The sequence below is a fragment of the Primulina huaijiensis genome, chromosome 6 (genome assembly GCF_012295235.1).
Source record: "Primulina huaijiensis isolate GDHJ02 chromosome 6, ASM1229523v2, whole genome shotgun sequence".
In the NCBI taxonomy this organism is placed as follows: Eukaryota; Viridiplantae; Streptophyta; class Magnoliopsida; order Lamiales; family Gesneriaceae; genus Primulina; species Primulina huaijiensis.
In genome coordinates, this window is record NC_133311.1 from 16,711,169 (window position 1) to 16,737,998 (window position 26,830).

Consider the following 26,830-nt stretch of genomic DNA (forward strand, 5'->3'; position numbering starts at 1 on the left):
TGTCTCATCTATCAAAACGGCTCTAAGTATACAATACAGAGTATAACAAAAATGGCATGTAACGCAATTCCAAGAAAGATGTGTTCAATAATGTACATGGATTACATAGTAAGTGTAGCTTTAAACTTACGAAATTTTGAAACGAATGGAAATGAGACGATTGAAGGATGAGCTAAATACCTAGTGATGATGTCCAACTAAATTGGGTGAGCTGAGTGGACAATTTACTTGGTTGGGTTATGTTCCTTTCTTGCGAATACTGGTGACCAAGCAAAAGGGCTCCTGGGATGGCTAATCTATACATTTGATGAGCAAAGAACTTTAGAGGGACGCCGAAAAGGTTTCCGACATAACTACTACGCCGTTCAAGTCAGTCGAGTATCTGCACAAAAGAAAATGTTGTGTAGAGAATATATAGTGGGTGCATGTTGAAATGTTAAGTGAATATATCTGATGATCGAGCAAACCTGAGTATCTGTATGAGAGAATAATGATGACCTTGTTTTCAGTGCTTGGTCACCCCTCGTGATCAGAAAATTGCTCTAGCCCTGCCATTTGACACTGTTACGACTGACAAATCATACTGATTATTGTGACGAACCGTAACTTAAAATACTCATACTTTAACATTTGCGGAAAAATTTAAAATTTTTTTTTAAAAAATGATTTATTAAAAGTATAGCTCTTAAAATAACTTAACGGTCACCACTCATACTAAAATAAAATTAATATTAAAACTCCATCATTTAAAATAAATCACCGACATCCAATTAATCCTAAAATCCAAAAATATACTAATTTAATTTAAAAATAGTCTAACAAAATTATAAATTTAATTTGCTTATCACCAATCCTAATAAATCAAAAGTCAAAGAAAATAATTTAAAAGAACGTGCGTAATAATATAACTTAAACTAAAAGGTCCTCGGGTTTGCCCTGCCACTGGCCCGAGCCTGCTCACTGGTCACCGCCTCCTGTCTCCTCAACTACATCATCTGCATCGATCAAGTCTAGTGAGTCTAATGACTCAGCATGCATAAACCGTAAATAACGAATAATAAGTAATAAAAATCCATGCAATTTAAACTTAGCTTGTACATAAAATATTATAAGAATAAATATGTATAACGTGACTTACTTGCATAAACAATTTCATAAAAATCATAAAATCATATTTTCATACTTGTTATGCATAATCATATACGTAAATAATTTTGCGTAGAGTTCTGTTCAATGCAAGTGGCCCATGCACATAAATCGTTTGATCAAACTAAACCACAGTACTGGGCTGGCAGGGATCACCATAGCCTTTCGACTAGATGTCCACTACCACATACATAAATCCCCGGTCATACTTTACCGAGTGGAGAGGTCCCCGGTCATACTTTACCGCTTTCCAATCCCGTGACATAATTTGGCCACAAGACAAATCGCATAGCTCAAAAATAATTATTTTGCACGTGATACATATTTACAAACATCGTGACTTTGTTGGAACACCCTGGACTTGCTGCCATAACCTTAGAATTTAAATAACTAAACTTAGCACAAAACCCAAATGTACCCATGCGACTCCCGAATTAATTAAAATAGCCTACGACTTACCGAACGACTCGGGACTCGAACCATACTTAGACGACATCCTAACCTAATGTCCAATAGCCTAAACTATCCCCAAACAATAATCGAACCAACTTAACACAACCTACGCCCCATAGAAACCAAGCTGCCCCAAGGAAACACGCTACGACCTCTATACGCTTCTAACGACTTCACGCTTAAACCGACTCGAATCGAACCCGAACCAAGCCCTAGACTCGACCATTAGACATAACATAAGACCATGGTTAAGCCCCTTTTTACACAGGACCAGCGCCTAAGCCCCAAAAAAATCAGAAACATGACAGCCCCTCATGTGAGGCCAATATCTGTGCAGCTTTCGAGTTTCTGGTTCCCGCGCTCTACCCGACCATCCAGCCCATGAACCACCACCACAAGACTCATCCTAGGACCCTAAGACATGTCCCAAACCGTAGCCAAGAGCACTGGTCCAGCCCCTGACTAAAACCCAAGGCCGAACAGCTACAGCCCTTCCATGAGACCACTTCTGTACAGCTATGTGTTTCTGGTTTTAGTGCTCTACCTGACCATCCAGCCCATGAACCACCACCACACCCTAAAACCTAACCATAACCAGCAGCAAGGATCCAGAGGCACCAACCGAAGGATTTAAATCAAGAATCCCAAGAATACGTAAGAAATATGCCACCAAATTTTCAGATACGTTTTCGATTGTTTTAATCGCATGTTTGCATATACACAATAAATTTTCATGCATAATTATTATCAAAATACATAATATGACAAGATCGATGCATAAAAGAAGGATTAAAACATGCCTTTGCGTTTTTAAACGCTCGAACCGTCGAATATCGTCGCGGGGAAGAACGGAGGACGAACGGAGGCGTTGTGCTGCGTTTTTCTTGCTTCCAAGGATCCAAAAATCCTTCAGAATTGTGGGTGATGCTTCGGTGATGGTGTTTGCTAGAAGAAGGAGCCAAAAACTCACTTCCCGAACCTAAGAACTCACGTATTCTTGGTGTGTGTGGCTTGTGTATGTTTGTGTGTGTGTCGGTGGTTTGCGTGAGTTTTTTGTTACGTGAATTGGGTAGGAGTCTTTATAGATTGATTATGATATTAATTATGTGTTTTAGTTTAATTAAAACTCAAATCAATAATTTAAACAAACACTAGATAATAAAAATTTCACCCTTTAATTTAAAAAGATTAAGTGCCAAATTTAAACAAGATTAGATCTCCTTTTTTTTAAAAAAAAAAATTGTTGAATAAGATACTTAAAATCCTAATCCAACTTAATTACTAATTAAATTATTTAATTATGGCATAAAAATTATTATAAAATACTTTATCCAAATTTAAAGAATAAATCCTTAATTTTTAAAATTAACATTTTAAAAGCTTAAAATTTTATAAATCACCTAATAAATTAAATTAGGTTTTAAAATACTAAAATTCATAAATCATTTTAAATAATTAATTTTCTTGACTTAAAATATAACATTCGGTTTTAGCACCTTAATCGTCTCCGGTCTCCTTTCCCCGGTCCGACAACGAATATTCGTCTGAAAAGCTAAAACTTGCGAAAACCTTTTAAATTGCATAAACATGAGTATATAAACATTTAAAATAATTTAATCATATATCATGCACCATTTAAATCTTTATTTGATTAGATTAAATTTTATAATTATGCATGAGGTTTACGCGTACTGGTTTTTGGGCACTACAATTATAGTCTTGTTACATCGCTCCCCCATGCGTCGATTGATATATTAATGATTTCGAGGCATGATGATCCATACTTGTAGGCCCAGAGTCGATACCTGTCTCGAGATGCTCGGGAATTGATAATTATGTGAGGGTACAGACAGGGTACCTAATCCATTATCTTTGCCTTCTTACACAACCTGAGCTAGGCTGGGAGCCCAAACTTATATGAGTATGTGCTGGTCTAATCAGCTTCTCTAGTTATTGCATATCCAGATATGATTTATATAAGAGTGCTTTCTTTACCCAAACTGGTTATCGTCCCGGTAAACTCAGCCTCCCAATCTTTTATTATGCCCGAGTCCGAAGATGAACTGGGCTCTTTCCGGGGCATCACCTTATATGAGATTTAATCGAGCAAAATTGAGTAGCAATGCATAAATAATATTATTGCATGCTGATATGAAATGCAATGTCATCTACGCTATGGACTCAGAACATCGAAGATACAAACTCGCATATAGAAATAATATCAAATAAAGTAAACGGCTAGGATTGTAGTAGCAAATGCAATGGAAACCCGATACAATCGCCCAAATGAATCGCCGCCTTTGCTCATAGATGATGGCGTGCCTTGGTTTGTTTTACGCCATCGATCAGAATAATATATAAAAATTGAAAAGAGTAGTAATTCGTGAAAAATGATATTAGTTCAAAAATCAGTTATAGATAAATAAATATCTTTTTAAAAAATATTTAAAATAATAAAATTTATTATTATAATAATATCGCATTGATGTACCTCTCCCTTCCAATTCCCACCGCCCCATTTATCCGACGACCTCGATTTTCTTTTATTTTTCCCAAGAAGGGGTGGACCGACCTACTTTATGCTTAATAAATTGTATCGAATCGTACCAAAAAAATAGATATAGTATATCATATCGAAAATTGTTGTATTAAAAATATTTATATTGATATCGTACTAAAAATTTTAGTATATTGAGATTTCGATATGTATAATTAACTTAACGATTATACTGAAATGCTGCGATATATTGATATTTCAATACGATATCGATATATATCGTTTTATAACAAAAAAAATACTATATATTTTTTAAAAATTTAAATTTATTACTTAAAAACATTATATATTTTTAATTTTTATATATTATTTATTTATATACAAAAAAATTTCAAATTCAATACTTTTATCGTATCGAAAATTTCGATATTGATATCATACCGCACCAAAAATTCAGCAAATTCGGTATTTTTCGATACGATAACTTCGATATACCGAAAATTCGATATATTTTCCTACACCTAACTATTTGTAAAAGAGATGAATCGGACTGCAAATTAATGAAGTCAGACGTTTTAAAAATTACTAAATATGTATTTAAAACATTTCCAATAGAAAAATTCACACTTATTTCAATCGATGGCTGCTTAATCTTCTCGCCAGATTCATGCAAGTGCATGGAGCAATGTCTTTAGATGTATCAAATGTCGACAAGAATTTTAAATGAGGTGGGGACAACATGTTTTGAAGGAAAAAAAACGTGGGTGCATATACGGGTTGGCGGAAATTTCGTAAAGAAATAGAAGACGCGTTTTTAACGCGTATTCACACGGTCAAGAGGCTCTATAAATAGAGCTCTCCCCTTCATTCTGAAATCATCACTTCTTCGAGTTTTCTCTCATCTTATAAGCATTTGAGTGCTTAGTTCTATAATATTTGTGAGGTGTTTGTTTTCCTGTATTAAGAGAGTGTGTGTTCTCTTTGGAAACACAGTGAGTGAGTTGTACACCACAAAATATTATAGTGTAAATTCTTTTCATCTTGCCCGTGGTTTTTACCCTAATAATTTTTAGGGGTTTTCCACAGAAATCTCGGTGTCCAGTTTATTCTTTATTTTCGGATTTTATTATCTCAAATTCCGTACGTGGGACCAACATCAAATATGTTATGTGTTGTTCTATCAATAGATAAACTACAAACAATCACACTTTTATTCATGATACAGAAATCCTGCANATGTTCTGTGTTGTTCTATCAATAGATAAACTACAAACAATCACACTTTTATTCATGATACAGAAATCCTGCAACCGTTATATTTTGATATGCTCAAGGTAATCCTCAAGCTTATACAATATATTACAAATCATGTTAGTAAAAAAAAACGCACTGGACAAAACCTTGCACACAGACTCATCTAAAAATATATTGATAAAAAAAATCAAACACATAATCATTAATCAAACATCCACGTATCACANCACAGAACTCATTTAAAAATATATTGATAAAAAAATCAAACACATAATCATTAATCAAACATCCACGTATCACATTATCTCAAACTCAAACTCAAACTCAAACTCAAACTCAAACTCCCGAGATGGGAAAGGAGAAATCAAAGATTCCCATCATAAATATAAATTACACATTTTTTATCCAATACAAAATACATACATCATATAATAATAATAAAAAAAAAGACATGCAACATTATTTGAAGTGATGATGGGACAACTCAAGCCGGCCTTTGCGAGTGACTCTCTCAAGAGCCAACTATCGCCACACAATGAAATGCAGGGGGACCACTATGATATCAACTTAACCCCCCCCCCCCCCCACTCCACCCCACATTCATATATGATGATATCTACGAATTTGCAAGAATGTAAAATATATATCACACGTACTATCGAGGAGTTATAATCCATTTCACACAAAGATTTCAAATTTGAGATGACTCGACGACTAAAAAAACAAAATGTGTTCTTACCGTCCTATGGACGTGGAGACATATTGTTGCATTACTGCGATGTTCTTTTCCCTTTCCCTACTACCATGGAAGATGTTGACTTCTTAAAATATCTTATGTTTGGTGGGGAAACATGCACATCCACATATCTATGTACAAGCAAGCAAGACTCACGCTGCAGTTTAATTATCATTACATTAAATGAAATCATGCTAAAGATAAATCTGGCATTTAATGTCATAATTGGTAAAAAAACATAAAAATTCATGAGAGACCGTCTACGAGTCAATTTTGTGAGAACTCATGAAAAAATCTTGATTTTTTTGACAACGTATTACTTTTTATTGTAAATATAAACAAGGTTGACATGTTTTACGAATAAAAATTCGTGAAACCATATCAGAAGAAACATTTTCGATAAAAATTATCTCCAAAATCAAGGGCTATATATATTCCTAATAATTTGTAGTGTACTGCGATGTAACTATATCTAAAAAAACTAGGATCTTCGCTTTCATGGTTCGAATTGTGTATTATTTTTTAGTCAACATCTAAAGAAAAAATTAATGCGTCGAAATTCTGTATATTTTAAAATTAATGGCTAAAATCTTCTAAATTAGAAAATTGGTTGACTGTGGAACTTGATGCCTAAATCCCAACTTGGAATCCCACACAACCTTTTGTATTTGAGTCTGTCTACATTCTTCTGCAACTTTACTTGGTGTATATATATAGTTTGCATACTAATGCATATTTATGATATTTACCCAATTCACATTCCAAAGATAGCGATTCAGATTTCCTACCCATAAAAAAAAATGATGTCACAAAGTACCCAGTATGAACTATAAATAATATCTCCCAACATTTACCACGTACAAAACTAAGGTTATTCTTCTTACTGCTACAGCCACTGGGAGGTCCCAACAGAGGGGGAGTAGGCATCGCCGCCACAGACTACGACGGTGGAGTGGTCATGTTGTTGATGTGGGCAACTCTGCCCAACCTGCCTGCACATGAAAATACGCGTGACGAGACAAATTATGTTCCCCAAACGCACACAAATGCATTTCATGGGGATTAAATTTTTATGCTACATGCTTTTAATTTATTTGAAAATGAATAAAAATAATTATGTTATGGTCACATCTTCATTTAAATATTCTTCTATTGTTTTTCCCCGACCCTATTATACACTGATCGAGCACTATTCGAAGATAATAATGAATCAAACTAAACAAGGGCTGGATACTGCACAATTAAGTGAAGAGAGCATTGGTTGGGGGAAACAAATTAATTAATTAATTTATTATATAAAATTTGTATAAATCTAATGTCCTTTGTTTTTCAGTTGGTAGTTGGAGTGGGGGTACTACCGACCAAACAATAATACTAAAGTTATGTGGAAAATATCTCAGGTTCATTAATTTTGGTTTGACTACCCTATTTAGTGAAACAAAATAAAAGTGGAAGTTGGACCATTAACGGACACGTGTCGGACTATATATTTCTATATTTTCATTTTATTAATCATTTTTAATTCACTTGTCGTTTTCACATCCCACTTTAAATATAAATTTAATTATATATATATTTGGTGGATAAAACATTCACTTCAGTTAACCATCATCAGTGATAAGCAAAAGATGAAGCATTCATTCGGTCACTAACTTTTTGTAAAATACTTCCGCCGAAGTATATCAAAAGTCCAGACACATGGCTAGAATCTCTTGGTTATGTGAAAAGGGTGAGGTCCCGATACCCGTGAGGTCCTAAATTCGAATCCGACATGTGGATTAGATAGGAAATATCTCACTCTCTTTGTAACAAAAAAAAGGAAAAGTTAGACGTGTTTTTTTTTTTTTTTACTATAATGGATACATTATTTGAATTTTTTAAATATAATCTCAAAATACATGTTGATTATCTCGTATCGATTGGATAAAATTCTTGAATGTTACATATATAGACTTGAACAATCTTCATCTCTTGAGTTAGTTTTTGTAGTTGAGTTAGATTCAAATTCCAATATTAAAATGATATCAGAGTTCTGGTTCCACCATTATGTGTTGGACTGCTCATAATTGGGTCACCCGTTATGCCAATAGTTAAGTCATTTGTAAACTTCACGCTCCATATGTTTATTCTTGGGCGTAATGTGGTGTGTTAGTTGTCTCATATTGGTTGAATAAAATTTCTGTGAATTGTATATATATACTTGGACAATCCCCTCTCTTGAGCTAGTTTTTTGATTGAATTACGTCAAAATCTCAATCTTAACAATGTCCCCGTAAAAAGATCCAAAAGAAATAATTTAAGTCAAATATCTCATTCCCAATTGGAGAACCAAAATGTATCCCCATAAAGTAAGAATAAGCTATATTTTGATTATTAAATTATCAAAATCCTTGTCAAAGTATCAAATATTAATCATCCATGTCGGCATGCCTACGCCTCTCTCTATATATATGTAGACTACCAATGTGAAAATGTTCAACACAGTCACGCATTTACATATCATACAAACGGAAGTGAGAACAAAAAAATATTTTCTCCGCGGTGGCTGCATATTCAAGATGCGACAACTGAGAGATTTTAGCAGCTGGCATGGAGGCGCCGCCAGAGGCTACGGCGGAGAGGTGTTGGTGCTGTGGGGAACTTTTCTCAGCCTCTTTCTTGTCATAGCCGTCCTATTTTCATGTGCAGGAGGGTCGTCACAAGACAAGGCGTCGAACAATGATGCTTACGGTGGTGCGACGTGCGCCGCCGCTTGCGCTGGCTGATCATGAATCTGTTTCTAATACAGCGGGCGGCATACCCATTTTTGTGGTTTGTTTAATGTTTGGATCGAGCAAGGTGCAGTTTGTGTAATCAATCTTTAATTTTACACAAATATGTGTCCTAGAAAAGAACTCACTGCAAGTGTTGTAATTTGTACATCGACGACAATCTTCTCATGTTTTCAGGAAAATATTTGCCTAAGTCATTATTTTTCTAAGTTTAAGAAGTATATGATCATATTAGTTGTAGAATTTTTCATGTTTATATTTCAATTCTCGAATTATATATATTGTTATGTTATCCACAAATCATGTCCATTTCTGTGTCCGCTCACTAATAAAATGAGATGACATTAAGATATTGAATATAATTAAGCATATCAAAATTGTATATCTAATACGTGCGTAAACATAAATATCCAATTTGTGTGTCACTTCGAAGGATATTTACGAAGGACTGTCTATTGAATTTTCTTTTGGTGAGAGGAGATTCCTTTTGTGAAAATGTCATCCAATGTCCCAATTCCTAGTGGATTCTTCGCATTATGCAATTCTTTGATTGGTTCTTTTATATTGCGGGCCATAGACTTTTATTTCAACTAATTTGAACTTTTAATACGCTATGCACATTATGGGATTATCTGATTTTCTTCGGGTTTATTTGAGCAAATAAGTTTCGTGAAAATACTTCCAGAAAAACTATTAGTACGTGTGTATTTTAAAGAGTTTAAAATATCACAAAATTGATAATATGAAAATAAAGTGAGTTTCATTATTGTATCGACCACAAACCTCGTTAATCGATATTTATAGTGCTTCCTCTGCCAATTAGATCTTTTTAGAAAATAGAATGAAAAAAAAATACTAATATTATCATCGATTTAATTAAAAATACAAAACATACATGGCTTACATATTTATAACCATGACGACACTAAACATTCGACGTCACTATTACATTTCGGCGTAAAGGAGCTGATGCATATTCCCGCCCACTAAAAGTAGTCCTATACTCGAGCCAACTAAACAAACTAGATTACATTAAATTCCACAAAGCGAAATGGCCGTTGACCGACTCTCTTTCCTTCTTCAAACTCAGATAAATTTTCTCCATCTTCTTATTTCAGAATTTTAGTAAAAAGATTTCAACTTTTGATATAGATTAGCCACTTTCAATTGTTTGAACGTATATGACAGACAACTGGAATATTATAGCATTCATAGGTTCTTCCTGATTTCAGTCGACGATATGTCCGTGCGAAATTGCTTTGCTGGTATTGATATAAACATGTCATTTAGCTGCTCGGGAATGTCAAGATCATCTAGAACCTACATAAATCACATGACAGCGTGTAATTACTTTAAACAATTCAAACATGAAGATATGTTAGCGCATCCGAAATTCAAAGATTTGGGGATCAAACAGTAAAAACACCATCAGCATTTCGATCACCAACGAGGAAGAGGCAGCCCTTGTTTTTGCATCCACAAAGAAGTTTAACATTCTTTCCATAGTCCCCACCATAGTACTTTGGCTGAACAGAAGTATAAAGGTCAAGTCGAAAATCAGGAACTGGCTTTCAGATGGAGAAAAATCACACTAATCGACTGATTTCCAGTATATATTTATCCTTATCTAAATCATCTGAATCGAATTATGATACAAGCTGGAGACTTTCTCAGTTAAAAATAATCCCATCGACAAGTGGAAGATCAGGACGGAATCAATGAGCTTCTTTGCCTTGACTCGATTACCTACCTACATTTTGGCAGAATATGAATTAAGCATAAAATATTTAATATCACCGCGGCCTACTCCTGTAGATGTGGCATAAATATTTGCCTCAAGAAAAGAAGGGAATGTGCTAACTTAGAGGAAGGTGTAAGTTCATCTTCTGAGAAGTGTGAAGAAAATGTATTTAAGAGTGCAATTATTGAACAACTTATTACAAGTGAAATGATTCAGTAAAGGATACAACAGTCAAGTTCATCACTATGAAAAGGTTTGATATAGGTCTTCCAATACTTGGTTATTCTTGGATTCTTATTCTAAAGAACTCAGCCAACGAGAGTGGGAAAACATATTCCTTCCTTTACATTCTTTCTTAATGGTACACACGTGCAATCTAAGGTGACAATTGCAACCTGGGGCAACGCCAAAACATTAGAGAGTTCCCATCTAGAATTGAAGAAAAAGGAATTTCTAACATAGTTGAACCACATAAATGTTGCACACACTACAACAAAAATGGCTTTTCCGCAGCGTGCGTAGGCACACCGTTAAAACTGTTATTCGCGGTGCGCCTACGCACGCTGTTGATAGTCATAGCATAACCGTCGCTAATTAGCGCCGGTTTTAACATTCCGTCGCTAATATTAGCGACGGTTCTAAAATTCCGTCGCTAATTAGCGACGGGATATTTTAAAAGATCGTCGCTACATTGCGACGGTGTTTCAAAAATCCCGTCGCTAATTAGCGACCGAATTAAAATAACTGTCGCTAATTTTAGCGACGGTTTATGCCAAATCCGTCGCTAATCTTGTTATTATAATAAAAAAAATTACGTTTATAATTTAATAAATCTTAAAAAAACGTACACTATAATAACAATATTAATCTTAACTAACACTTAAATTGCTTAAGAGAGAAAAATTTTAAATGTTATGAAGTGATGTGGTAGGAAATGGTTCGAGTGGTGATATTTAAAGACAATTTGCGACGGTTTTGGTTTTACCGTCGCTCTTAGCAACGGTTTTGTATTAAACCGTCGCCAATAATTTGTCGCTAATAGCGACGTACTTATACTGTCGCTATTATAGACGGTTATAATATAACCGTCGTTAATTTGAATTTTGCGACGGGTGTTATGAACCGTCGCGAACGTTAGCGACGGTTTGAAAGAAACCGTCGCTAATATAAATATTCCGTCGGTTTTCAAAAAATCGTGGCTAAATATTAACGGCGCACATTTACATGCACGCTGTCGTTTATATAATTTTTTTAATGGCACACATAAACGCACGCTGCGGATATTACTATCCGCAGCGTGCTTTTAATGCACGTCGTTGATGACGTGCTGCGGAAAATCATTTTTGTTGTAGTGACATGAGAATAAAAATTCTCAACATTTGACTCCCTTACATTTATAAGCCTTGCTGCAGTGTCTGCACCATTAACAAATGCGCTGCCTGGAGAAAGTTCAGCTTTCTTGCAGAAGTATGGCTGATTAGAAATTATGACAGTCTTCTCTGCACTTGAAATAGTGAAATCGTTATTTATTAATCAGCTACAAACTGGATGAGATCAAAGAATCAAATTCAGAAGTCCACATGCATTAGCCAGATGAAGAATTACGAAAAGGAACTAATGTTCTTCTAAAAGCAAAAAGCCCACTCGAAAACCACCACGAGGAAAGAGATAAAAACTGACAATATAATGTAAAGTTGGAAGCATTAGAGTTTAGCTGATATGGGTCTGTAAAACGTAGTTAACAAGATAAAAAAGCCAAAGTGAACTTTTGCCATATTGCTTGCATAGCAGAGACAGATCAGTTTCGTCATATTTGCAGGACGTATATTACTCTTCCGAAATTCAAAAACAAAGTTAATCTAAATACAAAATTTGTTTCACATCTATCGAAAAATCCAGTCCACAAATTATGAGTTTCTTCAGTTCTGAAGTAAAAAATGAAGACAATCAATGAAATGAATTGTAATAATAGAATAGTGTATTTGTATGCATTGATGAGGGAAAACACACAGCATGCAAGCAAAGTGGCAATACAAAATATTGTGATCTATGCAAGTTTCAAATATTATAAATTTAGTCTCACCAGCCTTTTCAAATTGCCTGACACGTTCTTTGATCTGATATACTGTAAGTGGGGGTTGGTTTGCATTCACAGCAGATAACTCAAAGCATGGATATCCATCACCAAGAACACTGCATAAGAATATTAGTATCAATTCTTCGTAAACAAAGTATTTAATGCAGTCACAGCTTTACACTTGGATTTCAACATTCATTACCATGCTCTAAGCTCGTAAGCAGTTTCTCTCAGAATACCACAAGAGGATGATATCTAAACGCATAAATTTCTCAACAAGGTGATAGAGGAGATTACAAAATTAACTGAAGAAGGTTTTAATGAGAAAACCGTTCACTCTATATGGAAGTACGTAACAGCCTTAAGTGTACACCTTAAATATGGAAGACGTCATAATCTTACTGTATACAGGGCAAAAAAAAAAGAGCTTTTAGCTACCTATTGCATACTAGAGATAAAATTGAGCCTACATATTGATACGAAGCTGACATATTTTATGCTTTCAACAGGTCCTTATAATTGTAATGAATAAGATCAAGTCTTACAAGGTTAAAGACAGCTGTGCATTGAACTGTCATAATAAACCTCACATTCAAGTTGATTTTTATCACTTCTAGAGGATATATTTCGTAAATGCCAATGTTATGGAGAAGTAAAAGGGGACATGAAACAAGAAAGGGATCAGTTACACTCTTTCATGCACTTGTCAAAGTAATCATATACAGAAGATGAACTTGGATCACTCTTTCAGAAACGGCAGAGTGTAGATAAAAGAAAAGTAAATGTGCCAGTGAAGAAAATATATTAATAAAGAACTGTATTTCTTTTAATGCCAAAGAGAGGACGAAAAATGAAGTCGATTATAAACAGATAAGCTAATGTAGATGTAAATCATAAATTTAACAAGTATCATTTTTAAGAGCATCAGGTTTATTAATTTCACGTCAGATTATAAGAGATTGAACGCATGAAGCAACCATATTAATTAACAGCAAATACAAGAAATTCAATCTACATATATATTCATAGATGCGGATGGAATAATTGTTTGCTTTTGAATCAAATTGCCAGAACCACTAGTTCCAGGAATAGTTGAAGGTAACTCATAGCTACTTCTAAAAGCTTTATGTTTCCATAATGCAATGGATTAAACGAACCAGAAAGAATTATCTTCCTTTCTGACTTTAAAATATCTGCACAACAGTCCCTTCACAATAAATAATAAAGAGATTATAAATTGTGTGATTGAGAATCTGTATATAGCTCAAACCATATATTCCATTTAAAAAGGGATAAACCATATAGCATATTTGACCATTGATAAGTTTCTCTAATTCTTGGTCTTCATCAAATTGTATTTCAGATTCTTTGGGAACTTCTGAATCTGTTAACTCTAAAGTAAAGGTAGCGGGAACTTTGCAAGCATATGCTATTGCCTGAAAACAAATCATGGTAAGGTCTTGAACATCTGGAGCGTTCAAAAGGAGTATTTTATGAAATACAATCAACAGCCCAAATTTCGAGGAATAGATCAAGAATCTAATGTGATAGATGGAAGCAAAGTATTAATATTGTAGAGTCAATGAATAAAGGCAAAAACAAAGAAATAAGGAAAATAAAAGACAGAAAATGCTGCAAGAAGGAACTTAGTTTGAACTTTTAAGGGTTAATACATTAAAATGTCCCTATTGTTTCCGCCTTTCCCCATTTATGTCCCTCAAATCATTTTTGTGTCATTTATATCCCTCATCCTCAATTTTGTTTCCAAAACACGTCCCTATTGTCTAGGGATGGCAATGGAGCGGAGCATGAGCGAGTTTGTCATCCTCATCTCCGTCTCTGTCTCCGAATTATATCCTCACCCCTATATTCGTCTCGATCCCTACTTTTTTGGGTTCGGGTCCTCGAATCCGAAACTGTGGGGATCAAATCCTCGTCCCCGCTCCATCTCCATTTCAAAAATATTAATGGAGTAAGACGAGAGCGAGATTGGGTCTCCGAAGCTGAAACTGCGGGGATCAATCAAATCTTCATCCCCAGTCCCATCCCAGTTTCAAAATATTAATGGGGCAAAACAAGGGCGGATTCGGGAATTCTCCGAATAAAAATTTATTATTCTCTGTTATTGATAATATTAATATTAATATCAATATTAAAAAAATAATATTATTATATTATTAATACTAATAATATTATTATTTTTATTATTAATATTATTTTTGGGGTGGGTTCATCTTCTCTAATGTTACCCGTAAATAATACAAAAATTCAAAGGCTTAGTCCAACAATTAGTTAAATTAAACAGTTTTAGTCCATAAGGAATTAAACAAAAATTATAATTTTTTTTTATCAAAGAAGAAGAAATACCAGAGCTCAGGGTGCAATTCAAGAAGCTTAATTCTACTTCGTCTAGCTATCCGAGATCAATGACAATAGTTTTTCCTTCACTTTACACTACAAGAAATAACAAAATCAGTACCAAATGTCCAATATTGAAACGATGGCTGTAAAATAATCATAAACCGTACTTCAAATTGTATGAGAATGCCCTTCAATGGCACGGTGGACCTCGTTATGCGAAGGGCGTGCACCAGCCTAGAACTTACTGTTCAAAACACAATTTTGATGTGCCACATTTTACTTCAATACCTATATGAAAAAACTCACAGGAATTTTACGAGACTTGACAAAATAATCTATTCAAAACGCTAAGATGATAACAGTGCAAGCAGGATCTTGATCATATGAACTTTAACGATTAAATAACTTAAACAACTCATGTGGATTATATATACATCAAACACAAAATATTAAACTAAGAAAAACTGAAGGCAGATAGATGTGTAGCACCTCCAGTAAGAGCTATCTGAATAGAGCAGCTGGTAGATTAACAAAAATTAATCTATGATGGATGACATCGACTCACAGGAGTAAAAAATGAGGTACTGACTTCCAACCAAGGGGAGAACATAACCCATATCCAGCTAATGATGTATCTCCAACCAGAACATAAAAGGCTGGCAGCGATTTCAAACAATAGTTAACAGTGTATTGGAATAGGGATGAATTCAGTCAACATGGGATAACTGCTCTTAACCTTAGATTTCTTGAGCGAGGAAACACTGAACAACAGTAAGACTAGAAAAACACCACTTTTAGTCCAATATACCACAAGTATCTACAAGCATCTTTATAAAAATAAAAAAAATAGGCGACAAGTAAATGCGCCAATCCAGTTATTTGGAATTACTTAACTTTGGTGGCAAGATATTGAAATCAAGTGGGAAAAATAAACTTTGCATGAATTGTTTCAAATGTCAGTTGAACATTGATTTTAAAGCCCCAACCAAGATTCAGCCTCTTGTCGGTTAGACACACCAGTTAAATCAGCAAAAGCACAAGAAGTGCAATTATTAATGGGCACATCATTGGAATTGGATCAATGATATATCTGCTGTAATTTGATTTGAAAAAAATGACCACCTTTTGTTGTTACAGATGGTCCCAAAGAGATCATGTCATTCAAAGTCAAATTTGAGCTGGTGAGTGATCCAAATGCCCTCGAACCACCGATGGTGCAGACACTCCGTATTTTTGAAATTGTGGATATGGATTACGTGTGTCCTCAACAGTGAGAACCGAAAATCTCACACTAATGTAATTAATATTTGTAAAGAAATATAGCATAAGATTTTTTTGTATTAATTGAGATATGATTATGGGAAAATAATTATTGGAAAATCTTTGGTATCAAGACAATAATATCTACACCAAAGCATGATTATTTTCGAAATTTGGGAATAAGATTTATAAGATTGAGATACCATACAAGTTGAGAGGAATTAAGGCATAAAGAGTGCAAGCAAATTTCGAAATTTCTCCTAGATTTAATGCCTAATTATTATAAAGGTTAGATACTTGGTTTGTTGGAAGGAAGTCATCAAATTTGTGAACAAAATCCCTTAATTTAGCATCAAAATTTTCGAGCCAATCAAGGAGGGAGAATCAAGGAATAAATCTCACAACCTAGGCAACTCAATTTTCGAAAATATGGCAAGGATTTTGGAGTCAAATATTAGGAGATTTTTACATAAATTTTGGTATGATTTTAGTGCCAAATTTAACTCCACCCTCCTCCCCAATAAATAGTGCATCAACCCTAGTCATTCCCCACACCACAATTTCGAAAATCCCCTTGCTGAAATCTCGAAATTCAGCAGCATCTCCCTAGCCAAACTTTGCCCGAAAATCGTCCCGAAGCTTGCCTAAAAGTCGAACCGAAGCACTGCCGAACGAGGAGCGAGGAGCGATCTAAAATTCGAAGCCAAGCATCCACGTTTTCTTAGCATTCAAACACGGTAAGTGGGCTTGTTTTAAAATTTTAAATTTCGATTTTGATGCTTATGAAATTTCGGTTCTTGATGTTAAAAATTCGGTCGAGCTCCGTCTCCCGTCTATTCGTTTTTATGAAATTTTGATACGTTTATGTTTTGACACTATGAGAATTCTCTGAAAATGGGTGGAATTCCAACATATGGCCCTTCACGGTGGGATAGAACCGTCTTATGGCCTCGCCCCCTTAGAGGATTAAAACTTAGGGACTGACGTCAGTAAACCGTTAAAGGTGAAAAAATCGCAGTGTTATTATGTTATGGATATGATGTTACGATTATGAAAAGCATGCTGTATTTATATGTTATGTTTTCGAAAATGTTATAAAATTGTATGTTGTGTTCGAAATTCCTCCATTTACTGAGTATTTCCCAAAATACTCATCCACTTACTCTCCCCTCCCAGATAAGTCTGAAGAACAGGTTGAGGATGAAGAGTCTGAGCAGTTTTGGGGTTGGTGATTCACATGAGTAGTAGTAGCTTATATTTCGAATTTATTGTTTAAAACATTGTAAGAAGCTTCCGCATTAATTACTATTTCGTTTGGATTCGTTAATGTAAAGACAGTTGTTGTTACGTTTATATTATGAATTATAAACTGGTTTGGTGCATTCTGTGCTACAAAGGCTTGTTGTTATCGATCGTGTGATTGTTAAACAACGCCGGTGTCAATCCCGAGTTTCGAGACGTGACATCAACAGATGAGGAAAACAAGTCATCCAAACGCATGTATATTTGGACAGCTATAGTAAGAATAGATGTTTTAACAACTATTTAAAAAACACGATTTTATAGTAAAAGTAAGTAGGAAGATATTAAGACAACTATTCTATAAAAAAAATTATAATTTTCGTTGAACCCCACGTTTTCTTCTTCTAAATATTTGGACAACTATTCTATAAAAAAAAATTTAATTTTCGTTTAACCTACGTCTTCTTCTTCTAAAAACGTTAAAAAAATACCGCTCAATTGTTTTTTAAAAAACTATACTTGGTGAACGCTTTTTTATAATTTTTTTTCCAAAATGTTTTATAAAAATCATGTCCAATGACTATATATCCAAATGTAACCTTAGTTTAATATGATACCGGTAAAATCTTAATATTGTAAACATGTTTAAATCAATAATTGTAAAATATTGAGTATTTTGAATATTAAAAGTTAATCTGTTGTATCATTATTAATAGTATTTTAGAAAGAAAAAAAATCAAAATATTAAAGTGGGTAATGTTCTTGAAAGTAGGAAATTTAATCCATCACATATACTCAAAGTTGGGCACATCAAAACACTATACACTAATATCACATGTGACTGGATATCTTGTGAAGTAAAATAACCATGTCAAAATGATCAAAAGTGATTATTTTAGGCCATTCTTTTATAATTATTTTGGTATCACTTACAAAAGTAATAATACATCAAAATTAAAGTTGTCCAAACGAGCTAGTGGTCGATATCTCATTTGTCAAACAACACATATAAAAAGAAAGAAATGTTGGCCCAAACAAACAACACACTGAGCCCATGTCCATTCAACCAAGCCAAGATCATATAAGCCCTTGAGGAATTCGGAGGATAAATTCCGAGTCGGTTGAAGGATTTATTTGTCGTGTTTGATTTGTTATTTGGTAGTAACAGCACAGAACTAAAGATTTTATTCCATTCAATTAGATTTGATTAGGGTTGTATTTAGATGGGTTACATAAATTGTCAATCCAACATGTCTATTTGAAGGGAGTGGATGGTCGGACTAACTCACTAATTTTAATTATATTTGAAAGGTTAAAAAGATTCGACGAGCTCAATTATTTGGACGACTCCAGTTAGAGAATAATAAAAATAGATTTGGAGTTTGGAGAAAGAGTTTGTTATTCTTGAGCCTCAAATTCGAGATCTCGTTTCAAATTTGGATCTAGACCATCAACTATGAAGGAGTAAAAAAATATATGGATATGCTAAAGAAATCAAACATATTTGCTTTAGGTAACCCTGCTTGTTTAATGTAGTATAAGATGGTATAAAGAGTAAAATTTTATGTATCTTTTTCATATTATAATAAAAAATAATATTTTTTCATGAGTGACTCAAATATAATATATGTCTCATAAAATTGATCCGTGAGACTATCTCACCAGATTTTTTGTGAAATTTTATATAGCTACACAAATATTCATTAATTAATCACCACAAATAAAGCAACTAAAGTGTTACCAGTATTATCTTTACTTCTTTTCACATTATATCGTTAGTAGAGAGGCATGTGGTGTGATCATGACATTAAATTTGATTTTGATATTATAATTTTCATTAAATTGCAATTGTCGAATACTTTGAAGACAATGTAGAGTGTCCAAATGCACTTTCTTTTCATTTGCAAACATATATCTAAATTGTTTAAGAATAAAATCAAATAATTTTACTTAATCTAAGTTGTCATGCCTCAACTTTTGGGGTTCTATACAAGCATTTCTGGAGAAAAAAGATATTGTGCCTCCACACCTCCATTGTGAAAAAGAAGATGTATTTAATTTCGATTTGTTGTTTTCCATTTCTTAAGAAAAAATAAAAAGAAAAGAAAAGCGAAAACAATGTAACAGGATAACAAATATATCTAACTATAATAAATCTCATCAGTCAAAACAGTCAAATAAAATTATTAGACTAATAGACTTTGACCAATTAATTAAACTATATTATCGAACCAAACATTATTCGTTTTATCAAAAATTACAGTTAATGATGATGATGTAACTCTAATATTTTAAAAACATGCTACACCTACGTCATATATCAACCACTCTCCTACCTCTAACAAAGATAATTATTTCGAGGCAAAAACTTGTGTGAGATGGTCTCGCGTATCGTATTTTGTGATACATATCTTTTATTTGGGTCATCCATGAAAAAATATTAATTTTTATGCTAAGAGTATTACTTTTTATTGTCAATATCGGTAGAGTTGACCCGTCTCACAGATAAAAATTCGTGAGACCGTCTCACAAGAGGCCTACTCTTATTCCAAACTATATGTATTGACTATGAACTATTTTTTGACTACTCCCAATGGAAACATTTTTTGTATAATTTGTGCTCTACAACTACAAATGTAGACCATTTAAAAAAAAAAAAAACTACAAATGTAGACGAAATGAAGTATATATGTATTGACTATGAAATCCCCATTGCCAACATTTTTTGTAGACGAAATTACATCACCAGATAACTCAAACAAGATATTTATACATTTTGGAATCTTGATTTCCCGCAAAACTTATCAAATTATAAGGTAATATCATTAATCATACTAAATATAATAACTAAAATTTTTTGACGAAACATTCTAATTAAAGATTTAAGAAAATATATCTTTAACAAAGTATTCTAATTATATTGAAGCTTGAATAAACTCCATCTAATGTTGATGAATCATTCATATTCAAGAATTATTATTTCTTTTGTCGTGGTACGAGCACAGCTATACCTGTCATGAGGCCAACCAAGACATCGACTCAGGGCTCGACTCAATAAGAAGCTCAAATTTTTTCGATAGGCCAATTTTTTAAAAAAATGAGTCAATTTTTCTATTTTTTTTTATAAGGTTAATGATACCTCCATAAGGATCCGGGTCGTTGCCATAAGGATCCGGGTCGATTGACGACCCGGACACTATCAAGAGCCCGAGCACTACATGTTTCCCAAGAATTCTTCGAACAGCCCGGTCTCCCGCGCAATCATCGCCCGAGCTCTCATATAAGTACCCGGGTAATCAATTGCCCGAGCCACCTCGAGAATTGAACCATACTCAAGTATGATTGATACAGGACGTCTAATCTGTCAGAACAACTTGGGTTTGGAGTGTCCTAGAAGTCATCAGAAGATAGGGTATGGGCAGCCGACCTACCATACTTAGTAGGTAGCACTGGAATCAAGGTACCTACCNCTACACAAATATTCATTAATTAATCACCACAAATAAAGCAACTAAAGTGTTACCAGTATTATCTTTACTTCGTTTCACATTATATCGTTAGTAGAGAGGCATGTGGTGTGATCATGACATTAAATTTGATTTTGATATTATAATTTTCATTAAATTGCAATTGTCGAATACTTTGAAGACAATGTAGAGTGTCCAAATGCACTTTCTTTTCATTTGCAAACATATATCTAAATTGTTTAAGAATAAAATCAAATAATTTTACTTAATCTAAGTTGTCATGCCTCAACTTTTGGGGTTCTATACAAGCATTTCTGGAGAAAAAAGATATTGTGCCTCCACACCTCCATTGTGAAAAAGAAGATGTATTTAATTTCGATTTGTTGTTTTCCATTTCTTAAGAAAAAATAAAAAGAAAAGAAAAGCGAAAACAATGTAACAGGATAACAAATATATCTAACTATAATAAATCTCATCAGTCAAAACAGTCAAATAAAATTATTAGACTAATAGACTTTGACCAATTAATTAAACTATATTATCGAACCAAACATTATTCGTTTTATCAAAAATTACAGTTAATGATGATGATGTAACTCTAATATTTTAAAAACATGCTACACCTACGTCATGTATCAACCACTCTCCTACCTCTAACAAAGATAATTATTTCGAGGCAAAAACTTGTATGAGATGGTCTCGCGTATCGTATTTTGTGATACAGATCTTTTATTTGGGTCATCCATGAAAAAATATTAATTTTTATGCTAAGAGTATTACTTTTTATTGTCAATATCGGTAGAGTTGACCCGTCTCACAGATAAAAATTCGTGAGACCTTCTCACAAGAGACCTACTCTTATTCCAAACTATATGTATTGACTATGAACTATTTTTTGACTACTCCCAATGGAAACATTTTTTGTATAATTTGTGCTCTACAACTACAAATGTAGACCATTTAAGAAAAAAAAACTACAAATGTAGACGAAATGAAGTATATATGTATTGACTATGAAATCCCCAATGCCAACATTTTTTGTAGACGAAATTACATCACCAGATAACTCAAACAAGATATTTATACATTTTGGAATCTTGATTTCCCGCAAAACTTATCAAATTATAAGGTAATATCATTAATCATACTAAATATAATAACTAAAATTTTTTGACGAAACATTCTAATTAAAGATTTAAGAAAATATATCTTTAACAAAGTATTCTAATTATATTGAAGCTTGAATAAACTCCATCTAATGTTGATGAATCATTCATATTCAAGAATTATTATTTTTTTTGTCGTGGTACGAGCACAACTATACCTGTCATGAGGTTAACCAAGACATCGACTCAGGGCTCGACTCAATAAGAAGCTCAAATTTTTTCGATAGGCCAATTTTTTAAAAAAATGAGTCAATTTTTCTATTTTTTTTTATAAGGTTAACTATGTCCTGTTTCTTTTCGATCTCTTGTTTTTATTGGAATTTCATTTCTTTGGAAAAGAACTTACGGGCATGGCACATAAAATCGAGTCATTTAAGTAGTAGGCAGCAGCTGTTTTTACTTCTATTTCACATCTGCAGCAGCTCTTCTCCATATCGCCAGTTGCCGCTCGCGGCTCATTTTTCACTTTCATCTCAGATCTCATTCAACAAAGTTACGGCTCTCGATACAAACCATCGTCCGTGATATTGATATTAGAATATAATATAGGAATCCCATGGTCACTCCAGTCCAAGAATGCGACTGACGCAACAGGCCTACTACTACTACTATTCTACAGTAAAATACTGTTTTCCTTTTCGTTTTCTTCCACTGTTTCCGTTTCTCCAATATATTAGTCTATTGTCCCAAAGCTCTAATTGCGTCGCTTTGCTGAGCTGAAAACAACTTTACCTTTTCCCCGTAACGACCATTTTTTCCCTCTTCTCCACGCTCGCATCCCCACTGTTGAAGCTTTCTCTCATACACTCCCACAGACTCTTTCAGTCTCTCTGTCTCCTCTTGTGTGTGTTTTCGAAGTAAAGCACCACTTCAATCTCAAAGCTTTCTTTTTCTTTCTTTTTCTATTTGGTTTCAGCTGAAGGAAAGGTAAGTTCTAAAGAACCCATCTTTTCCTTTCTTTGTCTTTTTGGTGACCACATTTCCAACGGTCACATATCTTGGTTTAGCGAGATTTTCTTGGAAATGTCAGCTTTAGTAACTTTCTTGATCTTAATGTTATGCAACTATGGTGATGTTTTTATTGTGAGTTCTTTAAATGACGAAGGCATAGCTCTGTTGACATTTAAACGGTCCATGAAAGAAGATCCTGAGGGTTCACTCAATAATTGGAATAATTCTGACGAAAACCCTTGTTCTTGGAATGGAATTACGTGTAGAGATCAGAGAGTTGTCTCTGTTAGCATACCGAATAAGAAACTCTCTGGGTTTCTTTCTACATCGCTTGGATCTTTATCTGAGCTTAGGCATGTTAACTTAAGGAGTAATAGGTTTTTTGGGGCCTTAGGTTCTGATCTTTTCAAAGCTCAGGGACTGCAAAGTTTGGTGCTTTATGGTAATTCCTTTTCTGGGAATTTACCATTTGAGATTGGGAATCTTCAGTATCTTCAAACTTTAGATTTATCACAAAATTTCTTTAATGAGTCCCTTCCCACTTCATTTATTCAGTGTAAAAGATTGAGAAATCTTGATGTTAGTCCGAATAATTTTAGTGGTTCTTTGCCGAACGGATTTGGGAAAAACTTGGTGTTGTTGGAAAAGCTTGATCTTTCATTCAATGAATTTGATGCCCCAATTCCTGGTGACTTGGGCTATCCGTCTAATTTACAAGGAACTCTGGATTTGTCTCATAATATATTCAATGGTTCAATCCCATCCATTCTTGGCAATCTTCCTGAGAAAGTTTATATCGATCTCACATATAACAAATTAAGTGGCCCGATTCCACAAAATGGTGCTCTGATCAACAGAGGACCAACTGCCTTCATTGGAAATCCTGGTCTTTGTGGTCCTCCATTGAAAAATTTTTGTTCTTCAGATAGTGAGACAGGATCGTCTTCCTCGATTCCTTACTTGCCTAGTAATTATCCTCCACAAGGCGGAGAAAATGTTGGAAAGGGACGGGGGCTGAGTAAAGCCGCTATGATTGCTATAATCGTGGGTGATGTGATTGGAATTTGTGCTATTGGTTTGCTTTTCTCATATTGTTACTCGAGGCTTTGCCCTCGTGGCAAAAGAAACAATAAAAATTCTTATGGTTTTGAGAAGGGACGTAAGGCGAGAAAGGAATGTCTATGCTTCAAGAAAGATGAATCAGAGACTTTATCAGAAAACATAGAGCAGTATGATCTAGTGCCATTAGATGCACAAGTGGCATTTGATCTTGATGAGCTTTTGAAGGCATCTGCTTTTGTCCTTGGCAAAAGCGGTATTGGAATCGTTTACAAGGTTGTGCTGGAGGATGGACTTACCCTGGCTGTGAGAAGATTGGGTGAAGGAGGTTCACAAAGATTCAATGAATTTCAGACTGGAGTTGAAGCAATTGGTAAGTTGAGACATCCAAAGCTCGTAAATCTTCGAGCTTATTATTAGTCAGTGGACGAAAAGCTGGTGATATATGATTTCATACCGAATGGGAACCTTGCTACTGCTATACATGGTTAGTTTTATGACTGGTAGCTATATTAATATATATCTTGTTTATATAGTCACAAAAATGGGATATCTACTCGTATGGCGGGATTTTACTTGAGATGATCACCGGGAGAGGGCCACTGGTCCAAGTTGGAGACACTGAAACGGATCTTGTTCATTGGATGCAACAATCTATTGAAGAGAAGAAACCATTATCCGACGTCTTGGATCCACACTTGGCTCAAGATGTTGATAAAGAGGAAGAGATGATTTCCGTTCTGAAAATCGCAATGGCATGCACACAAGGCAGCCCCGAGAGGAGACCTTCAATGAGGCACGTTTCGGATGCAATGGAAAGAATTCCCATTTCCTCTGATTGAAAAAAAGAAAAGAAAAATGACACTCGATTCTAAGAATTCGATTCCATATTGGATCGACGTTGATGTTGAATACGTTCTTTCTTGAACGCCAGAGGAGACGTGCAAGAGGAGAGACTCTGGACCAATGTTGACTTGAACTGAATGAACATATGAATTCCCTTTTCTTCATGCCAAAAAAGTCTAGTGAAATGTGGGGTTTTTTCTTTAAAAGTGTGGTTTAGGGTGCGACTTCATTGTTGATGTGTGTACATGCAGAAGCTTTGTCATCTTCTTGTTATCATTCCTTTTTTGTTTTTTTGGTGCTTTTTTTGACAGTTTGCCATTTGTGTGTTTGTACTATATGTTTTGTTTATCTCTATATCTTTGTTGATTGTGGTATGTAATTTAAAGCATTTCAGTTATGATCCATTTATTTTGAACGAAATATTGGATTTTGGAAAAAAATCATCAAGTATTTGGAATTATTCATCCATAACAAAAGGACTACTAAATGGAAGAGGACTGAGTTTAAGATTCGTAATCTTTTAGGGGTCAATTCAACAATATTCTGAAAGAAGTAGACTAAATTGCAAGTTTTCAATATCGAGATTGTTTCCTCTTCATTTCCAGATATTCTTGGATAAGAGCACAATAAATTCCTAGCATTGAATTATCATCCGGTGGCCCATCCAATGTTCAGATATTATTCAACAAACTAATTTCTTTCTTGTAAAATTTTTTAGATTTTTTTTTTTCAAATCTGGTATCTCCACATTATTTTTAACCAGGTGGAACAGTACTAGCTTGACTTCGAGCAATAAAGTTTTTTTTTTTTTTTTTTAATTTATACAACGGGTAAGATGATTTTTCCTAACTAAACCAACACGTGATATTTGAACTCATGACCTCTTACATCTTCGGACTCTTACCTGTGCTACTAGATAAAGAGATCTTTGACGAGTCACGATAAGTTAAAAACTCAAAGTATGTCAACAAAATTATAGTAGTATGATTGGAATCACATACGAAAATGTGTGGAAGATAGTTTGAGATTTATGGTAGTAGGGCAAGCACCATGCATGACTTTGGGCTTGGGGGCCAATTTTTTGCACCAAATAATTCTTGATATTTGTCTGGATTGGTTTGTCAATAATTTCCTTATGTAACCCATATTTACACACTGTTTTTCAACATTTGTATCTTTGATTTGGAATCATTGGCCCCGTCAATCAAGCAAGTTGATGTCGAGAGACTTAAAATTTTGACCTACCCTGAAATAAGTGGTGTTTATTTGTTGGTTGGTTCGGCTCGAACCACACAAATTTATATTTGTTTTCGATTGTACGTTAGAAATATATAATTTGATATTCAAATTATTTTATTTTGGTTTTATTACGTTTGATGTTAAAAAGGTTCGATTTATTATACGTTTTTAAATTAAAGTCTAATTTGAATTAAACAAATAATAATCAATTAAAATTAACAAAAATATACTTAAGTCACTAAATGTTATTTTATAAAATGTATAATCTAAATCTAATTATTAATGTACTTAAACTTTGATTTTACGATTGGTTTAGTTTTGACATATATGATATGAAAATCTGATCCTATAAATTTCGATTTTCTATTTATGGTATTTGAAATTATGTTTATAATATGTCAGTGGTAATATTATTTACCGGGAAGTGTGATTGTATTTATCGCCTTCGTGAAATCAAAAATGTCAAAATGTTTTACCGTTGGCTAAATAAAAAATCATTTGCAATTTTTAATGGAATAATTTAAGAAAATAAGACAATTTTATTTTGTAAGAGCTTAAAATTTT

The 26,830-nt window shown here is 33.9% G+C and overlaps 1 protein-coding gene, 1 long non-coding RNA gene and 1 pseudogene across 2 annotated transcripts; 1 reads left to right on the plus strand and 2 right to left on the minus strand.

Annotated features, from left to right (window-relative positions):
* Nucleotides 1-68: 68 nt before the first annotated feature.
* LOC140979879 (uncharacterized) lies at nt 69-2,631 on the minus strand. Its single transcript, XR_012175815.1, has 3 exons — nt 2,400-2,631; nt 468-995; nt 69-382 (listed from the first exon to the last, which is right to left on the minus strand). It is a non-coding gene; the product is annotated as an uncharacterized lncRNA (long non-coding RNA).
* Nucleotides 2,632-9,976: 7,345 nt separating this feature from the next.
* On the minus strand, nt 9,977-22,974 carry LOC140979137 (uncharacterized). The gene is made up of 8 exons (XM_073444482.1): nt 22,904-22,974; nt 14,474-14,514; nt 13,940-14,116; nt 13,767-13,868; nt 12,682-12,783; nt 11,991-12,097; nt 10,273-10,383; nt 9,977-10,177 (listed from the first exon to the last, which is right to left on the minus strand). The coding sequence occupies exons 1-8, from the start codon at nt 22,972-22,974 to the stop codon at nt 10,067-10,069; spliced, it is 822 nt and encodes a 273-aa protein (XP_073300583.1). The 3' UTR covers nt 9,977-10,066.
* Nucleotides 22,758-25,040, plus strand: LOC140979138 (receptor protein kinase-like protein ZAR1; annotated as a pseudogene).
* The last annotated feature ends 1,790 nt before the right edge of the window (nt 25,041-26,830 follow it).